Raw genomic sequence first — 20,813 nt, 5'->3', positions numbered from 1 at the left:
ACTTAGTATTATATTATGATACTTTTATATTGAACAGGCAGTAAAGAATAGCCATTTTTTGACATTTGTTTTCTGGTATTAGATTAATCCTTTACATAAAGGAAATTGGTTTTTGATAAGTTCAGTCAGAGACCAGCTCTTGCTTTTAATAGTTCCCCTTTCTGCCCCCTTTCTGGGGAATGGATTTCAAAACACATGAAAAAGTGTCTCAGTTACAAATATTTTATAGTATTTTCTTCTTTCAGGTATTTGATTTTAAATTACTTCAAAATGAATGAATGTATACTTTAAAACATCACATAACGACATATATTTAAAATATTGATTACTGAGCTAACTATAACAATATCATTTAAAAATCGTTCCTTCATTGAAAGTAAATAGCAGTGTTGTTTACATATAGCTCTATGAAGCTTTTGCCCTACTTACTGCAACATTAACTTACATTTTCCTTTTCTGTGTGATAGTATATAATATTGAGTTTGGGGTTAATTTGCAACCACCTATAGTATAATTCAGAATTTTTAAAATTATCTGTACTCTGATTTCTGATTCTTTTTTGGTGATTTGTCTATATAGTTCAGAGGGCAAAAGACTTTAAAAGATAATCTGCCTACTTGTAAATCACCAATAATTCTTCTGGTTTAGCAGCAGTGGTGGGAAAGTCCTTGCTATTTATTACAATGGTTGTCTTTAGATCACATATACCTTTGCATGTGCTAGCTCATCTCTCGCCGTCGTCTTTTCTTTTTAAATTATTTATTTATTTTTATTTATTTATTTATGGCTGTGCTGGGTCTTCGTTTCTGTGCGAGGGCTTTCTCTAGTTGCGGCAAGTGGGGGCCAGTCTTCATCGCGGTGCGCGGGCCTCTCACTATCACGGCCTCTCTCGTTGCGGAGCACAGGCTCCAGACGCGCAGGCTCAGTAACTGTGGCTCACGGGCCTAGTTGCTCTGCGGCATGTGGGACCTTCCCAGACCAGGGCTCGAACCCGCGTCCCTTGCATTGGCAGGCAGATTCTCAACCACTGCGCCACGAGGGAAGCCCCGTTGTCTTTTCTTGACTCTCTTAAAAGTACAATCTAAAATAAAATGCTTCCCAGCTGTTGGAATGAGTCTCTGATCTCCACTCTAGGGCAATATTCACATTTTAAATTCTATGTAATCCAATTGGCCAAAAACCTTTCATGCTAATAATAGCTACCCATGCTTTTTCAGATTAAAATTTTTCAGAAAATTAAGTGTCTTGAAGGTGTCTTATCCTTTCATTGTTGTGAAAATTTATTTAGCTGTAACAAAAGTTTCAGCACCTTAAATTCTTGAGAATTTATTTAGGCAAATTCAGCAGTGGTTAAGCTAATTATAAAATATCTATCCTGGCAGAATTGCCAGGTCTGGCTTTTGCTTTATATTAAAAAAAAAAAAAAAAAGCTTTCTTTTTTTGCCTTAAAGCTCCTTTATGTGAGTTTTGTAACTGACAAAATGATTGCATGTAAAACATAACTTTTGCATAAGTAAGCTGCTCCCAACGCAAACTAATTACACATTTGGGAGGCGGGGCAAAGACATCCAGAACTTGCTGGTGCTGAGCCAAGAGCACAGCATTTAATGAAATGAGGGCCATAAAAGGTTCAGCATGGATGCTTTCAGGTCTGACCTGGGCTTCTGGGAAATTGAACATTGGCCCTGTGGACTGGTGGATCCCCCCAGGCTTTGAAAGACTGGGTTATTACCACTTGTGTGCGTGAATCAAGACTGCTTTGCAATACAGGAACATTTGTGATTCCAGAGATAGCCTCATTTGGAACACTCTTAAGCTAATAATACGGATTCCTCCTTAGTCATCCATCTTCCTGCCTCTGTTTCCTCCTCTCACACCAAATAATTACTTGTGATATTTGTTTGATTAAAAATGGTTGTATATGTCAAGCTCCTACTATGTAGATTCCTCTGTTTCCTCTTTCCTGTAGTTAAACTCTATTCCTTCCTGTCAGATAATACTGTGAGTGAAACAGAAAGGCCCTGCCATGTTGTTCAACAACCTTTTTACCAATTATGTTCTGTGTAGACTGGCCATTTCACTTGCAGTGTTGATACATAGTAGATGCTTGATAAAAATTTGTTGAATGACTGGTTTGTTTGCAAAAATTTGTTGATTGACTCTTTTCACTCAGGCCAGAATGGGCCAGTCTCATATCCGAATTCCAACTGTGAGAGATTATTCATTATGCTTAGAAAGTGAAATAGTATTTCAGGGAACAAAATGAGAGAATGGAGAAATAGAAAAAGAAATAACTGAATGGGAAGGAGAAGCGGAGAGATATATAATTAGGATGGTAACAGAACAACATCTGTAGGAACTTGAAGGAAGTTTGTGTAAACGAGAATAAAGGGTTAGTTAAGGGCTAGGGGATAGGTAGGATAAAGCATTAAAATGGCTTATGAAAATTAGGAAAGAAAAGGCAGTTAACATGTTACTCACCATTTGGTTTTGCATTCCATTTCTTTTTTTTTATTTAATAAAAACAACGCCTTTATATATCATTGCAGTGTTTTCCAAATTGAAAACTGTGATTCATTATTGGATTATGAAATTAATGTAGTGGGTCGTGACAAATTTTAAAAAATAATGAAATAGAATAGAAAACATTAGAATGTGTTGCCCTCTCGGTAAGTATTGTCTCATGAAACTTTTATTTATATCTGTGTATGTGCACACATATGTATATGCATGGTTGCATAGACAGGAGGACAGGTAGATAAATAATGTGGCTTTGGGTACTTGATCACAGGGCTTCCCAAACTTGATGAAATGTACCATGAATATTGTTGTTTGCAATGTTCACTTACGATTTGAGGTACATGATGCAATCTTAAATCATGAACAGTCCAACGTCTGTCACAGATTGGTAGCTATGACACATCTTGGTGCCTTCATTGAGAATATGACGCTGAAGCTGAGCTGGCTTATCATCTCTCCTAGGAGTAGGAAGTGTGGTATGAAAATGGAAATTAGACAAGGTTACTTCTAAGGTTTCTTATAACTGTGATACTGTATGCTCTTTATAATTATTTTTAATGTAAAAACTAATTTGTATAAACATTTAAAGTAATGAAATCCAGAATAGCAGGAACCTAGGGCCTATCCAGGGCCTATTTTTGAGTCTCGCACTGTTTTAAGCATCAGTGATACATTGATGGAAAAAAAAGCAGAGCAATATAAAAGTTCCTGCATTCAAAAGACACTATTAAAAAAAAGTAAGCAAGCAAGTATATAGTATGTGATAAATGCTATGGAGAAAAAGCAAATGGGGATAATGGACATGGGTAGGGTAGTATTGGGAGAACCTTAAAACAATTTTAAACTGAATGATCAGGGAAGACCTCACTGATAAATTGACATTTGAACGCAGAATTGAAGGCAATAAGGGAAGAGAAAAGGTCAGATGATTGATTCTTAGGACACTAGTATTTAGGGATTGGTGAGATTAGGAAGAGTCTGCAAAAGGGATTGGAAAAGGAGTAGACAGTGAAGTAGGAGATGAACGCTGAAAAGTGGTGTCCTGGAACCAAGAGAAGAAAGTGTTTCAGGAAGTAGGGCTTGATAATTTGGGTCTCATGCTACTGTAGACCAAGTAAGATGAAAGCTGAGGATTGACCATCGAATTTACCAACATGAAGGTCATTGGTGACTCTAAGAGGAGTTAGTATACACACACGTACACCTATATTTATAGAACATATATACATATTATGTATTGTGTGTAGTGTTAAAAAATATGTATAGTATAAATACTACTGTAGGATGTATAAATATTATATCTAGTATTGATGATATTAGACATATCTGTATATCTATGTGCGTGTGTGTGTAAATGCGTACATGTGTGTCATTATAGAGATGTGTTTACCATCTCTCTACTTGTCAGTGCAATAATATAGCAAATGGTTCTTATATCTTCATAAATTCCTTTTAAAAACATTTATTGTTTTATAATTGAGAGGTGTTGGAAAACAAATTATAAAGAAGAAAATAACAGTCCATATTGCAGTGGCAGTAGATAACCAAGTTTTTTCCTCTGCAGATAGATGGGATGGGGGTGGAAGGCAGGCAGGTAATAGGCAGATGAGTAGGTGTCTGAATATGAGTATAGAGTATATGTTACATATTGAAATGTACTGTATACATAAGCTTTTATGCCTAATACTGTCATATTCTCACATGATTAAAAGTCTGTTTCACCACTGTTTTATATAATTCTGTGATTCTTAATAAAAAAGTACAAAAACAGCATATATATAATATATGTATAGATATATATGCGTAACTAACTTAGCAAACACCACTTGGTAGACTGCATCTTTCTTCTGTGTTCTAATATAAGTAAAAAGCAGCATTATATATATATATGTGTATATATATACATACATATACACACACACACCAGTATTTCGGTATTTTTCATTTTTCATACTCTGTTCATCCCACAAAGTTTGCATTTCTGCCTCTGAAAAATTAGCTGCCATATAACCAGAGACATAGATAATACAATACATAGCAGACTTCCTTAGGAGTTCATTCTGACCATCTCAGTGGTCTGTCATGAGCCTCTGAGCATGAGACCCAGTTGATTGCAGGGACTTTTACTGCCACCCCTTCCTGGTACTTAGGAACATATCATCAGGCAGCACTCACTGTGGTCCCCATTGCCTCTCTAGACCCTGGTTGCCTTGAACTTGACTGCATTTGACAATTGTTGGTTCAGGGTAGTGGTGTTCACCTAAAGGTGATTTTTTGACCCCTGGGGACATTTGGCAATGTCTAGAGGCAGTTTTGGTTGTCACAACTGGGAAAGGAGATACTACTGGCATCTAGTGGGTAGTAGCCAGGGATTCTGCTCAATATCTTTCAATGCATAGGACAGCCCCCATGAGGAATTATCAGGCCCCAAATGTCACCTGTGCTGAGGTTAAAGAAAGCCTGAGCTGCTTTGTATCAAATAATGGGATTTGTTTCTTAGGTAGTAATATAATGAGTTAGTTAAAAGAGCTAACCTGTAATAGATTTATTAAATTAAACAATAAAGTTTAATTTCTTTGAAACTACCCCTTGTCAAAATCTTTACAGCTAACTTCATTTACAGTGAAATTAAATGAAGGAACTATTTCTCTAAGGCTAGACATGGGCTTTCTCTGCTTTGGGAGGAGTCGAAGATGCCACGTCAGTGGATGTAGCTATGATCAGACCTCTTAATCCTGTTTTAATTGTGGGTTCTTTGCTACTTCTGATTTTATAGTTGTTATTTTGTGACTGACATTCAGACATTCACGATGATTTTGAAAATACATAATTTTACATAAGTGTCCCTCAAAGTGACCTTAAGATGAGAGTCTCTAGACATTATTATAGAGCAAAAGGAACTACCGACCTGGAATGAGTTGGTGGTTTCCAGGGCTATCTCATTTTCAAATTTTTCAGTTAAACACTGGGGCAGAGTTTCACATTTCTGCAAGCTCGGGAGGGATGCAGGAGGGGCACCTATACACTTTATCAGCACTTTTCTATCCCCACTTCTGTATATTTGAAAACACTAGGGACCAGATATGATTAACCGCATGCTTCTCCCTGGAGCCCTGAACCCTAATTATGCCTTTTGCTACCATACTCCGTTATTTTTTTAGAACAGCTAAGCTTATGGCTAAGTGTCATTTGTCAAAGATGACATGAATATTTGTTGTGCATTATCATTTTTGTTTAGGTTCAAAAACCAATTGACAGTGAGTTATACTATCCAAAGGAGCAAGCTTAAGGCATGAGTTTTGACAAAGTGAAGTTTAATTCAGTGATATCTGTTAAAAAATCACATCTCTAACTTTAAAATGAACAGTTTATTTTTTCAGCGTTCGGTATCCTATTGACAGTCTTTATCAATAGCCTTGCTTCCACGGTTACTGATACGTTTTAAATTATAGAAGCCAAATATTCCCCCAAATTTTAGAACGTTTCTGCACTGAGCTCTTGTTTCTTCATCTGTAAAATGAAGGTGTTGAGATCACATTATCTCTAAGGTCTCTTCTGGTACCTAAGATTCCCTAAGTAACATCCAGTCTCTTTAATTATTGAGAACATCCTGCTGAATTTTCAAATACTTTTCGAATGTTTCAAATGGTAGGAGAGCCTTGCCAAGGAATCCTCCCTGTTGACCATCACCAAATATCATTCCCAGGAACCTCTCCCTTCCACTCCATCAATGTGATGGTGGCCCCTGCAGAGAGAGAAGACCAGCCTTTGCCCACCCGGAGCAGAATTACAGCTATTAGAGGTCCAGTCATCCCATGTTGCCGGTTGCATCTGTGTTTGGCCATCTGAGTGTATAAATATTCATCTGCTTTCTCCTCCTTTACTCCTTTCATGTGCACTTCCAACAGAAAGGAGAACGTGACTGCTATGCACTCTCCCTGGAAACAACTGAGCAACTCACCTTCGAGATCCCCCTGAATGATTCTGGTTCTGCTGGTCTTGGGGTGAGCTTGAAGGGGAACAAATCTCGAGAAACTGGAACAGACTTGGGGATTTTTATCAAATCCATCATCCACGGAGGCGCTGCTTTTAAGGTAGGTAGGGGTGATGTTTGCACATCAATGAGAAGATATTTAGAGATGTCGTCGTTGTGCTTGGGGACTGGATGGAGAAAGTGTCTGAAGGCTTGAGACCTCTGAGGCTTTCCTGCCAGATGCAGGAAATGTATGTGTGAACAGATCTGGGTGACAGTTTGGTTTCATACTTTAAGTGGTCATGTCCTATTGATAGTTCTTAAAACTCACCGTGATTAATATTCTCTTTTACATTATTTTTTATTACTGTTAGGATTCTTCTGAGTTTGTAACCTAACAAGGTTGAACCTAAAAATACGCAATCAGAAAAGCAAAACTAAAAACAAGTCAACATCCAAGCAACAAATAAGAAACTATACTTCTTGTGCTTGCAAGAATGAAAGTTCAGTGGAGTCGGAGAGACTGTAGGTCAAATTAAAAGTCATTTATCACAGTTTATACACTGGAAAATCCATGATGCTGGGAATGCATATTTGCCTTTGAACTTAGAGAAGCTTATAAATTTCCAGATAAAAAGAGAAGAACGTGATTCTGCCCTTTCATACAGGAGCGGGCAACATGATCATAGCTATTGCCATAATATAATGGTTAACTAGATTTGCCTGAGTTCACATGCAACTCTACCACCATGTGCTCCAAGTAGCGCACCATTAATAATAATACCTAATGTATAGGGTTCTAAGGATTGAATAAAGTAATGTACACAATGTGATTAAAGCAGTGAAGTGATTACAGAGAGGGGGGAAAACACGTTTGTGCTTATCGTCAGCTGTCCTCACCATCATCATTGTCTCATGCCATGCAGTGAGGCTTCCTGAGCTCGAATCCTGCCTTCACTACTCTCACCGTGGGTGAATGTAGGCAACTTACTTGTCCTCAGTGTGCTTGAGTTTCCTCATGTGTAAAATTAGTAAAATTAGTAGTGCCTGCCTCCTGGTGCTCTTGTGAGGACAAAAAAAGACAATAGATATAAAATGCCTAGCACCGTACCTATAAACGTTGAATAAATGTTAGCCATTTTAAAATCATTTTGATATTAATAATGTGTGCCTTCTCCCACTCAAAAGCCACGAAGGCATAGTGAGAGTTTACAGGTGGCCCCCCTGGTCCTAGGATCCTGGCTTTATTGAAGGATTTGTCTCCTCACACTTAATCATTCCACTTTTGCTTCAGACCTAGACTCTGAGCTAATATCTTTTTCTTTGGGAAAGAAGAAATGCGTTGGGGATAGATAACTCTTTAATGCACTCCTTGGATGAGTTAGCTTCTGTTGCATAATAAGTAATGACAGCATTTCAGTAACATACATCTGTAAGCCTTTACTTCCCTCATGGCCCTGCAGGGCAACTAGAAGGGCTTTGATTCAGGCTGGTATGTCTCTATCGCACTGTAGATCTACAGGTCTGAGCGTGCTTCACATATTTTAACTACACCTTGGACTACCAGGCTAGCTGATGTCAGAGAGCCATGAAGCCTCTTTAGCTCTGGGTTCCAAACTGGCATGCTGTCACTCCTCACACATACCAGTGGCCAAAGCAAGTCATATGACTGAATCCAAGGTCAATGTAAGGAATAGGGAAACAGTCTACCCATGGTGAGTCTATGACAAACATTTGGGTACAGAGAAGGGTGGAGAATTGGGGCCAATCATCCAATCTATCAAACTCTCCAATCAGGCTCAGAAATGCAGAACCAGGAGCAGATGGGAAATGATAGTAATAATAGCAACAACAACGTCAGGTAACATTCATTCTGTTTTGTGCTTAATATATGCTGGGCCGTATAATAAGTATTTTAGGTGGATTCTCTAATTTTATTCTTCACATTCACACTGCATTATAATCATGCCATCTCATTGGGGAAAATTGCAGATTTCAATGATTAGTGCCTCTCCTATGGTCACAAAGCCAGGAATTGCTTAAAATAAGATTTGAACCCGGGCAGTCTGACTTTGGAGCCTGTGCTATGCTGTCCTGTGACAAAAGCTCTTTCATCTCATCTGTTCATATTTCCAGAGATCAGGGGCTGTTGTCCTGGAGTTGTCTTATATCATGCTTATCATCCTGAGCCAAGCCATCTAAACAAGTGCTATGTTTAAGGATGAGTCTTGGTCATGTTTGTGGATACCAACTTGACATTATTCTTCTTATTCCTAATGACAGCTCTATTTACAGAATTTATTCCAAGTAAAGTTGAAACTGAAATGAATTTTTGGAAATTAAAAGCAAACATCTTAGCTTTTTTATGGACAATAACTTAAGCTCAAGCGATATTGGAGAGCAGGATTAATACGTATATCCATGTTTGTGTAAGTAAGCATCTCCTTACCTAAGCAGTTTCTAACAGTCCTGTTTCTTGCAGAAAGATTTCACTTTGCATTTATGTAAATTTCTTTCCTGACACTGTCTGCTGAGTCAGACAATCACACCATTAAAAACTACTGGACAGCATATTTATAGTTGATCTTAAATAGTAAGAGGCATCAATCATGAATTTAGCCTTATTGTGAATGTTTAGTATCCATTTTTCTTGTTTACTTTCTGCAGTGTAGAGGGTAGAGACCTAAGCTTTGCTCGCAAGAAATCTGATTAGCCAGGAGAAAGAAAAGTATTTTTCTCTTCTCCTTCTGCTGTTCCAATAATCCACTGTTACTCCTCAGAAAATTGCCACCTGTTCTGTGATGGAAGATTAGGTTTTACAAAAATTGTTTTGAGACTTTGTTCCTGTCCTTGTTCAGAAGATACAAATGTAACAGACTGCACTGTCCCTGGGGCAGAGGGGAGATAAGCATGGGGAACATCCACTTTAGCATCTGGCCCGAGGTTTTTACCTGAAATCAACAAAATAATCTTCCTGCCAGGGCACACTCTTTTTCTCCTGGCTCTTCCTACCACTAATTGGTTCTCAAGGTGTTTTCCCCTTTAGGGAAGGTGGATTTTTGGAAACTAAACTACTTTGAAAAGTATGACCAAATTCTTCCTGTGGCTTCTGTGTGCTCTATTCTCCTGGGGACTTCCATTGGTGTAAACAAAGACGGGCTACTTCTTGCCAGATGTAAAACCCCGGGATGACTGTGACTATAATTAAGGGCCTCCTTCCCCCCCCCCAGCCCCCACCCCCGGCCTTACCTCTCTGGCTGCTGCTTTCTATCATTCCATCTCTTATTTGAGTCATTTCTAATAAAGATATAAATCTCTATTTGAAAATAAGAGCATCTAGCTACCCTAGAATTCCCTCTTGGAAGTGAATCCCTCACCCACTCTAAGGGCAAAGTAACAGTATTTTTACTCTATTCAGAATTATTCAAATGCTTAATCTCATCCTAATATTTAAATTCCAGTCTGCATGTCAAGAAGTAAAGCCCAGACACCCTTCCCTGCTACTGGCAGGTCACAGCAATTGCCATTTCAGGCTGCTGTAGCCTATGGAGTCCTTTGTAGACCCCTCTGAAGCATCCCTTTGAGCTGTGCTTTTCAATGTACAGCGAAAGTGACCACTGAGCATAACAGCCAAATGTGGATTAGAGTATTGATGCTGATTTGCTTAAACAATAACATGCCTTAAATGCTCATGGTTCCATTTTAGTTTCTGTCATTCTTCCTGGGCATTTGCCCCTGAATGTGTAGTGTAATTGCTTCCAGAACCAAATTATACTAGATGCAACTATATATGTTAACTTTCTCATGAACTGAGAACTATGAGTGGAATGAAATTAGGATTTCATGAGGATGCTTTTCTAAAATTTCATTTTTGTAATTGGAATTTAAAGTGAATATGTTGTTGTTGTTACTGATAAATGAAATGGAATATTGTCTTTGTGCAGTTAGAAAAATAATAACTTGAGAAAAATATTCTCCTTTCCCAAAATCTACATAAAAATGAGCTTTTTCTTTTTCCAAGGAAGCACACATAAAGTCTAGACGATCAGTTTGAAGACCTCACATAATTTCATCCTCATGTGCTAAACATTTTGAATTCTGGGATCAATGGCTTTCTCTTCCTTTGCTTTTGACATACTCTATTAACTGAATGTTTTTTAGAGAAAATGCATTTTTATGTCTATTGACAATACTAACTTAAACTGCTTATTTTTCTTCTTTTTCTACCTTAAAAATGAATAACTTTTAGAAAATATATAACTAGAATGGTGATATTTTTTTAAAATTAAGGTAGAACACTAACACCCTTTATAGTAAGAATAAAAATTCCATGGAGCCTGTTGTACTAATTCTGAATGATGTTTTTTAATTTGAATATACTTACTTTGGAAGTGTAATGTGTTCTATTGAAACCTTGAAACAATAATGTAAAAATTAAAATTTAAAGGCAGTTTTTGCTATGGGAAAAAATGTCATATGTCAGGTAGATTATTTAAGGGCTCTTAAATAGAGAGAATGAATTTAAGAATACCTTTTATTCTCTAGAAAATTAATTAGCTAGGTTTGTACTTAATAAATACTACTTGATGATGATGAAATTAAATGAAAGAAAAATGCCTGACATAGCTAATTGCAAATGCATGCACTCAGAATATAAAATAGATGTAATTTAAGTAATTTGATTCTTGTGTGCTTAGGAAATTTGGAATACAACCTCTGAGAGATGCAGAGTTGCATGATCTATGCCATTTAGTAATAGGTTAAAAAAAATTGAATGGTACAAGCAATCCCCCTATTTTAAAATGACTAAAAGTATGAATTTTTGGAGAGAATATGCACAGTCCTAGAATTTCTGGGAACACGGTGCTTGATGCTGAATTTCCGTGTCTCTTCATATTATGGAACATTTAACAGCCTCCAAGCTACTTAACAGGAGTTCAGTAGGAGTTCCTAGCGGGAGTAATTTCCACCTCCATTTCTCCTGGTATCTGTAAATCATGTGGTGGATCTATAATTAATGAATTCAAAGGAAGGTAAAAAGGACAGCATTTTAAGGAACACAAATGTTAAATGATTTCTTCAACTATCCATTTTTCTTAAAATTGATAGTGTTTTCTACTGGTGGAGAGCTATAAAGATCATTACCTATAGTCATGTCTTCCAGCTTTTTACCTCTTACAAAAGGACCGTAAGTCTGGGTGTGTAAACAGCTTTATTGCAAATCCTCAACTGTTAGAAGCCAAACTCTAACATTTCATCCTAACCACAAAAATGTGATATTTTATGAACAACTAAAAACAGGAACTCTGCCTGGAAAAATTCACCATCACCATCACTATATTCACCATCACTATATATATCACAATTATATATATATTATATATATAATTATTATTATATAATAATTTTGCCTTAAAAAAAAAATCTCTAACTTAAACATGAAAAAAGAATTATCAACTATGTTATGCCAAATATTTTAAACCAATTTCCTTTTTAGAAAAAAACCAAAAATGTTAGTATATGTTAATTAATATAATCAGGCTTATCATTTATGGGTTTTCTGCAATAAATTTTAAAGAGATATAAGAGAACATTACTTTCAAAATCCCATAATACCAGCATCAATCATTGCTTTTTCTTGCCAATTTTTAGCACTTTCATATTTTTATCTTATATATGGAAATGCAACTAAGAAATAAATTTATATCATGCTGGATAAAATTTTAAAACTCTGTGTCATTTTGATGTGTACTTTGAACTCCATGACTGCCTCAGGAGGCTTGAAAAAATATAAGACTTGGTAGACCTAATCAAAAACTAAATTGTTATCTACAAAAGCTGATATAACATGATCATGATACTTTGAAAATAGTACCTCTTACCTGAAAAGCTGGGTCCGTCTTCTTAGAGACCAGACGTTTAGCAATCTTAGCACAAACAAGAGCACAGTTTTGTTTGTTTGTTTGTTTGTTTTTAAAGTGAATAAATAAGATCCTTTCATTAAATTGAAAAGGCCTCTGAGATTCTAATCTAGTTAGGCATTCATGCAGGATCTTCTTGATTCATATAACACATACACCTTAATAAGCTTTTTGTTATCCAGTTTTCTAAGCCAGAGTAAACTAAAAGCAGAAAATCAGGAAGAAGATAAGAAGGGATGGAGAGAAAACTGAAAGGACAGGAAATAGAAAAAGTGTAAAACAAGCACAGAGTGCTATTGCTGCAAAGCAGGCCAAAGAATATTTGTGATGACTCTAAGTCAGTGCTTCTGAAACTTCTTGCTGAGGAAATTGTAAAATTCACTAATGACGATAGTGAAGGCTGTAAGTTGCAGTATGTTTATTTATGTCCCATATGTTTCCAGAAGATCTTTTAAAAGGAAAGAATTATAATACATTATATCAGAATGGTTTGGATTATGTATATTTTGATGCTCTAAAAAGTACTCTTCAGTTATCTTTAATTAAGGTTTCATATACCACAGATGCTGAATAAATGGTGCATCGCTGGGACTTCACTGATGTGCTACATCAAATGGAGTGAGGCTCTTAATAACTGAATTAGATACATTTAAAATTTTACAATAGCTGAACAAGGGGATATTGAGCTCGTACACAGAAAGTAATCAAGCTTCACTTTTAGAATTATAAAGTTTCTCTGAGCATGTGCCAGCATCTCCAAGCCAGCCTGGGATCAGGAATCTCTTACAGTTACAGTTTGTAAGTTACAGAATTTGTCCATTGCAGATGAAACTTACACCAGGTCCAAAGCACCTGAATGAAAGATGTTTCAAGTGATTCAATTTAGCAAGCACTTGCTGAACATCTACAGCTACAGCAAGTTATACAATATATAATACACTGGAGACAGAAAATTTAAAAAGACTCATTCCATAATACAGGAAGCTGGTAGCATAATAAATACAGAAACGATTCGAATATGATAAGAACTATGGTAGACAAATCTAAGAGTATCATGGGTATCGAAATGGAGCAATTAATTCTGCCTGTGAAGAAAACTGAATGGAAGGCAGTCGCTGAGCCTTGCTTTGAAGGATAGATGTTCAACAGGTGAGCAGGAACGCAAAGGGCGTTTTGGTGAGAAGGAAGAGTGTGGGCCACGTCACCGCGGTGTGTACATCAGAGTGCAATTTATCGTGTCTGGAAAATAGAGCTCATTTGTGAAGACTAGTGCCATTCATATTGGTTGAAATTGTGTTAGGACAGCGGTAGTAAAACATTGACTAATGTGGGCAGATGCCCTTCGAGACAAGAACTTACATGCTTCTAGTCTTACCAGCTTTCTTTATTCCTTTCTTTGTTTTAAAAAGTATACTTTATTTATTTATTTTTTTAAAATATGTCAAGCGTTTATGAATTTATTTATTTTTTATTATTTTTGGCTGTGTTGGGTCTTCGTTTCTGTGCGAGGGCTTTCTCTAGTTGCGGCGAGCGGGGCCCACTCTTCATCGCGGTGCGCGGGCCTCTCACTATCGCGGCCTCTCTTGTTGCGGAGCACAGGCTCCAGACGCGCAGGCTCAGTAGTTGTGGCTCACGGGCCCAGCTGCTCCGCGGCATGTGGGATCTTCCCAGACCAGGGCTCAAACCCGTGTCCCCTGCATTGGCAGGCAGATTCTCAACCACTGCGCCACCAGGGAAGCCCTAAAAAGTATACTTTAAAGTCTTGATTTATTCTTTTGACTTTCATTGCTGTTGTTTGAAAATGAAGCTAAATGATTTCAATCTGGAATGCAAGGCTCTTTCTAGGTTGGATTTTTTTTTCCAAAAATACAGTAAGCAGATGTTGTCATGGAGTGGTTTTAGGACCTTGAGAAGTATTTGTTCAGGAAAATCCTTTCTTTCAGTCAGGTGCCATGCTGCCTGGAGTTCCACCCCACCCCCGGGAAACGCTGCCTGAAGTCTGAAGTCAGGGTTTAGAATTTGGGTGCTGATGTCCCCGAAGGCTTCACCAAGGGCCCCATTAGAAACAGGCAGAGGCAGGAACCAACATCTGGTCATGATTAATCCTCTCAACACCCTGGCCAAATATGGACTGGCCTTGGGCCCCAGCCAGCTACCCGTGGGTTAGCCAGCCCACTCCCTCACGCTTGACTCATGTTTTGCAGAGGCTCGTTCTTTGCCATGGCTTTCTTCTCTTCCCTCTGTGTTCATTAGAACTTTAGAGGTAAAGGGACCTACGAAAAATTGGCCAGAAGAGGTGGATTAAGCCTTGCACTGTCACCAGTAATCGTGACAGAGGCACAGCAGGGGCTGAACCGTGAGGTCACTGGACCCCCGGAAATCATGGATATGCTTCAGTGGGCACATGAAGCATCCTGTAAGGTACGTGACTGCTCCCCATTACAAAGAATTACCTGGTCCAGATGTGCAGCTGTGGAGAAACTATCATGTAAATAGTTATTTGTAAGAGGTGAGAATCTGTAGCTTTTATTAGATTTTCAAAGGAGTCTAAGAAGAGCCCATAAAGGTCAAGAATCACTAGCAAAGTGGTTGAAAACATGGACTTCAGAGTGACCCAGACCTACTTCAAATTTGCTTTTAGACATGTGACTTGTAACAATGCACTTAACTTGCTTGACCCTTGGTTTCTTCTTTTATAAAGGGGAGCGGTAGTCCCCAGTGTATAGCGTTGCTGTAAGGATTAAATTGTCTAGTGCGTAGAAAGGGTTTAGCACAATAACTGCGCAGAGGAGAAACTCATTAAATAATTATATTCATTGTAGCACCTTTAATCATCTCTAGAACTCTGATTTTAGAAGCAACATAGCATGATGGGTACATATCTGACTCAGACAGGTAGACCTGGCTGTGACAGTATTCTTTGACAGTCACTTCATTTCTCTGAGCCTCCATTTTTACCTCTCTTAGTGGAGGGTGATGATTGTATCCCAGGGAGGTTTTGAGAAATGAGAACATACGCAAAATATTTGCACAAGGACTGGCCTGTATTTGGTGTTCAGTAAACGGGGATATAACACTCAAAGATCTTGTCTCCTGGTCCATTCTTCCTCCTGCATTAGAACCAGGTTAGGGCTGATGAGACTTGAAGTCATCCCAGGACATGGAGAAGACCTAGATCTCATACCAGTTTTTATTCATCCTAATGTGCCCTAATGTGGAGGAAGTTATTTTCTATCTTTAGTCTGTTCTCCTTCCTCTTTTTCTTGTTTTTCTTCCTCTTTGGGAACCTCCGTTACTCCGTCTTAGCGTGAGGTTGGATAGAGTTGGTTATGGGGGTTGCCAAAGGTAAGGAGTGTAGTTGTGGTCTTTTTGGCCACAACTGTGGTCTGATGGCCATAAAGTGAGAAAGAAAGTGTCTTTTTTTGGGCTGCTGAAAGAGAATTCCATAAACTGGGTAGTTTTTTAACAGCAGAAATTTACCCCTCACAGTCCTTGAGTTTGAAGTCCAAGATCAAGGTGCTGCAGATTCAGTGCCTGGTGAGACGTGGTTGATAGACAGCTGTCTTCTTCTTGCTGTAACCCCATATGGCAGAGGGGACAAGAGATCTCTCTCAGACCTCTTTTATAAGGGCACTAATTACCTTCCAAATACCCCGCCTCCTAATACCATCATGTTGGGGGTTAGGATTTCAACATATGAATTTGAGGAAAACACAAACACTCAGTCCATAGCAGAAAGGGCATTTTCTTTTCATTCAACAAATGCAAGAATGATCCAGATTATGATGAAATAAATATCCTAGAATTCCTGGGTAACATCCTGGATAGTTGAATTCACTCATGTAAAATCAGTTGAGGAGAGTTACCATTCTCATGCCTAAGTACTTACTTAAACATGGTATTCACAGAAAAATATAAAACCATAAAAAATGACTTTTCTTGGTAAAAATCATTCCAAAGCAGAATAGACATGCACAATTTTGAGGAATCTTTGATGAGTTTTGAGTAATGACCTCTTCATTGAATCAACGTAATTTTAGATCAAGACTAGACCTGGATACACATGTATGTATATATAGCTAGATAGATAAACAGTCCCTGCCCTACCCCCTCCGCCCCTGCCACTTCCAGTTTGCTTCCTTGCTCTGCCATCCCCCAGCCCAGTCTCCTGTCTCCCCATCTTCTATCGTCTGACTCTGGCTTTCATGTAAGGTTCTCTTCCAGGAGATATCTGGTGGATTTCTAAGTCTTTTTCCTTGAAGCAAGATCCCTTTAGGGACTTCTCATTGTCATCTTCGTAGAACACAGAATGGGTAGTGAATAGGGAGTGCTGAGAAGTCAGAACTTGGGCTATTCTGATCCAGCTCTGATCTTAACTAGCTGATCAAGTTCTTCCACATAGATTGTGGAAGTGCCTTCTCTTAAGAAGAGGAGTTCAATAAATGGTTTCTCATCCTCTTTGGGTGTCACATTATTTATAAACGGAAGAGGTTGGACAAGATGATCTCTAAGGAGCCTTCCAGCTCTGAATTCTGTGATTATAGTCTACATGTTAGGACAATGTGGTACTTACTGGCATCACCAGTAATGAAATTACCCATCCTTTATCTTATAAAGGAAAAGCAAAAACCAATAGCAACAGACCAGCCAAGCCTAAAAAGGAGAGTATGTGGATTTTTATCACACCAGCAACTCTCCAGTGATGCTTGTGATGAATGTGAATGTCTTCATAAAAAAAAAAAAAAAAGAAATCCCAGCTGCCCTGGGGTGACCTGACCTGCCTTTTTGTTTTGGACGTGGATACGCAAACATGTTCTACTTTAATGTAGTTCCGCATGCTTGAGACTCGGAATGTAGCTGAAAATAAAAGTCTGTGCTTCATACTTGCTGGTAAGAGATTATCTTACAAAAAATGTTTTTCTTCCATCTCCTTATCTCTTCTTTACCTCTTCACTCAGACCTCGCCCCATACTTCACAGAGAAAGTTCACGGGAGGTTACCAGGTGGATCTCACTCTGATTTCATTCCCTCAATTCTAGAGTACCCATTAAGTTTCAATCTTTATCTTTCCTCTTCCTGTCATAGCGGATGAGATGTCCTGCCAAGACGAAGCGTCTACAGATCCAGCACTCGACCTCATTTCCTGTTAACAGGGCTGGGATCCTGATCCAACTCTTCTGCTTCCTCCTCGGCTTTAAAAACCACACATCTGTTTCCAGTCCTCCTAAAAAAAACTTTTTAGTGACCCTCCCAACTGCCCGCAAAAGATTCAGCCCAGTAGTCCTCCTTCCATTAAATGCCATAATAGAACAGAATAATTTCTGGAGTAAAGTGTCTCACTTCACTTGCCACAGCCACTAAGGTTGTTTTTGTTTTACCCCATTTCATGTAGCCTTAATCTTATCCTTTATGTGCCTCACTCAACATGAGATAACAGAAATGAAGCGATTTCTTTCTCGTTTGGCCTTTCCTGTAAATCTCATTTCCAGATTTGCTCCAAATTAGAGGGAAGGTTAAGTGGAGTGGGAAAACAAGAGGAAGGCAGAGGACATTAGGCTCTGTTGAGGCAGTGCGCTCAGACGTTTTACAGCTCGATTTTACCCCTTTCTCGATCGATCCATCCCATGGCCTCGCCATCTCAACTTTTCTCATCGGGAGGGCGTGTGCGCCTTTGGGCGGCCTCCACGATCTATGGGCCAACACCCTCTGCAGCAGGAGGCGCGTGCAGTGCATCTCCACGAGGGCATTAGCGCTCCAGAACAGCTCTCACCACTCCCCCCCTTTTCCCAGCTGTCAGCAGAGGAACTTCCTCTGACCATCTGCTGCCGCATTAGTCAAAGTTCATCAACTTGTCCACAGGATTTCTCTCCCAAAGCTGTACTGTTGCTCCTCTTGTTCATTGTATGTCTGGTTTTCTCATTTCTTAGGGAAGTTCTGTTTTGTTTTTCTTTTACATTTCATTCTGTTAATTTGAACATGGATCCCAGATACTTCTAACTGCAGAAACTTTAATACTTCCCTCTGCCTGTTTTAGTGTGGCACAACTGTAGTCTAGAGACGAAGAACAAAGGGAGCCCTAGTAGAGAAACTGAAAAGAGCCAAGGTTCATGAAACCTGAACTTAAGTCAGTTTCTCTCTGCCTCTATTTTGTGACCTAGGGCAACTTACATCACTTTCCTGCCTCAGTTTCCTTATTTGTAAAATGTGAATAAAAGCATTAATCTACTCAACTTCTTGAGTTCTGTGAGAACTAGAGATAATTCGTGGAAAAACTGTGATACAAGCCTACTGTCATTTCTGTTAAATTTATTAGCAGTGGCACTAGCATCACGACCTTCCTAAAATTGCATCTGTGCCTCACAGCAAGAACTTTCTACCCTGGTGTGTAGCAGGTATAACGCACATCCCTAATCAGGCTGTCAATATTTAAGCATCTTTTCTCCTAGGCTGCCTGTTGGGGACATGTACTGTGATCCCCACCAGTTCTTTTGTAGGCGGAGCTGGCATCTCGGTTTGTTTAGCTGCTGCTATAGACTCCAGCTTGTGGGAGACTTCTGGCTGAAGATGACTAGTGCCTAGAGGTGCTTTAGACTAGCATCTGGGCTGCCTATCCACCTGCCCAGGTTCCGAGCGCTCTGTGGCATGTGGTATTCCTTCCTGAAGGTGCTGGGTGAAAGTGCTATCAGTCAGAGCCTCCTCACAAAAGGCTTGACAGTCCCCTTTGTCAAGCGTTTCTGCCGGAAGACATCATAGCAAATTGGTCCTGCGTTACACACCTCTGCGTTCTTTTGCAGACCAGCAACTTTTTAGTTGTGTTAGAGAAAATTACAGGAGAAATTTTTTTTTTTCTCAGCACTATCCAATAGAGCTAGCAATGATATCTAGGAGATACATTACTGCTCTCAAGCTCGCAACGTTTAAGCATGATGTCTCTCTGTGCCTGAAAATGCAAGCGATATGACCACTTTCTTTTGCTTGCAAACCCCCTTTCCTTAAGTCAGCAATATGGTCCCTGCCAGAGCGAATGTCAGAATCAGGCTAGGCTAGCATACTTGCCAAAGATTTAGGTAAGAGACATTATACAAATGTCTAAATTATTGCAGTTTGGAACTCTAAGATTTCTAAAAATCACTTTCACACAATTCATTATTGTTAGTATTTGTGACTATTTGATAAACTCCAGAACCTTTTTCTGCCATGGAAAATAAATTATTTCTAATAGCTATTTTTTTTTTTTCGTTTTTCATTTTAAACTTGAACTTTTCCCTGAAACAGTCTTATGTCATCACCATGCTTTTCTCTATTTAACACTGTTTTTCTTACCTCCACCCTAGGATGGTCGTCTGCAGGTGAATGACCAGCTGATTGCAGTTAATGGGGAATCTCTTCTGGGAAAGTCCAACCACGAAGCTATGGAAACACTTAGGCGATCAATGTCCATGGAAGGAAACATACGAGGGATGATCCAGCTGGTGATTCTGAGGAGGACAGGGAGACCACTGGAGGTGATGCAAATTTTTATTTCCCTCTGCAAATTGCCCAAATGGCCACCAGAATATTCACACCTCCACCACTAGTATGGTAGCTAGGCTCATACTGATTCTGAAATTGGAAAAAAATATGCCCTAGAAGTGCTCTGATGGGTTTATGTGGCAAATTGGTGGTTGTATATTTTAGGTATAACTAGAAGGTGTAAAAATGTGCATATAAATTAAGTAATTTATCTAGGGTAACAAGTCCATAATTTCCAGTTTTTCCCCCAGAAACTCCTAGAGCTCTGGACTTTATGAATAACGCTTTATTCATATTATAAACATTAAAGCATAAAACATACTTATATACTTTTTGGATGACATGCTAACAGTGTCCATACCTTAGAAAGTTCTTAAACAGATGTATATAATGCTTACTGTGAAGATCATTATAATGCAGTCAGCTCTCTGCATTCTTCCCTGTAATGTGTGCCTGGGACTTAACTAATTTAAAATTTGATCTATTAAACAAGCTTCTTGCTTCATGTTCTTAAATAAATGTTTTTAATTAAAGAAGTATTTTTGAAATCTTTTATCATGATTTCTTTATGGATTTTTTTAATGTAAGCAATATTTTTACATACACATGAAGTGTGAACATAAACTATTCTTGAATGCTGATATCCCTAAACATTTCAGTTACATACAATTATATTATTTATATAATTATTATACAATTATATATTATAGTGTACAACTATCATATTCATCATAAGGTATTCCTAAAACATCATTTTCACTTATATAGAGAATAATTATTAAATGCTCCTAAAAATTATTTTAAGAAAAGATAAGAAAAAAGTCGATAATAGTTAAGAGTTGAGAAAAACATCAGCAAATCACACATATATTCTCTAAGGACAAATA

General features: G+C 38.4%; 1 protein-coding gene across 5 annotated transcripts in view; it reads left to right on the top strand.

Moving 5' to 3' along the window:
* The window catches only part of PARD3B (par-3 family cell polarity regulator beta), a 1,043,271-nt gene that overhangs the window by 570,102 nt on the left and 452,356 nt on the right, over positions 1 to 20,813 (top strand). For 4 of the 5 annotated variants that reach the window (XM_057551600.1, XM_057551598.1, XM_007190580.2 and 1 more), the window contains exons 11-12: positions 6,429 to 6,614; positions 19,749 to 19,919. In XM_057551600.1, the coding sequence (XP_057407583.1) occupies positions 6,429 to 6,614; positions 19,749 to 19,919 (357 nt within the window). The remainder of the gene's footprint in view (positions 1 to 6,428; positions 6,615 to 19,748; positions 19,920 to 20,813) is intronic. The other variant, XM_057551599.1, reaches the window with a different exon arrangement.

This window comes from Balaenoptera acutorostrata, chromosome 8, assembly GCF_949987535.1.
Source record: "Balaenoptera acutorostrata chromosome 8, mBalAcu1.1, whole genome shotgun sequence".
In the NCBI taxonomy this organism is placed as follows: Eukaryota; Metazoa; Chordata; class Mammalia; order Artiodactyla; family Balaenopteridae; genus Balaenoptera; species Balaenoptera acutorostrata.
This window is presented reverse-complemented; position numbering and strand designations above follow the sequence as displayed.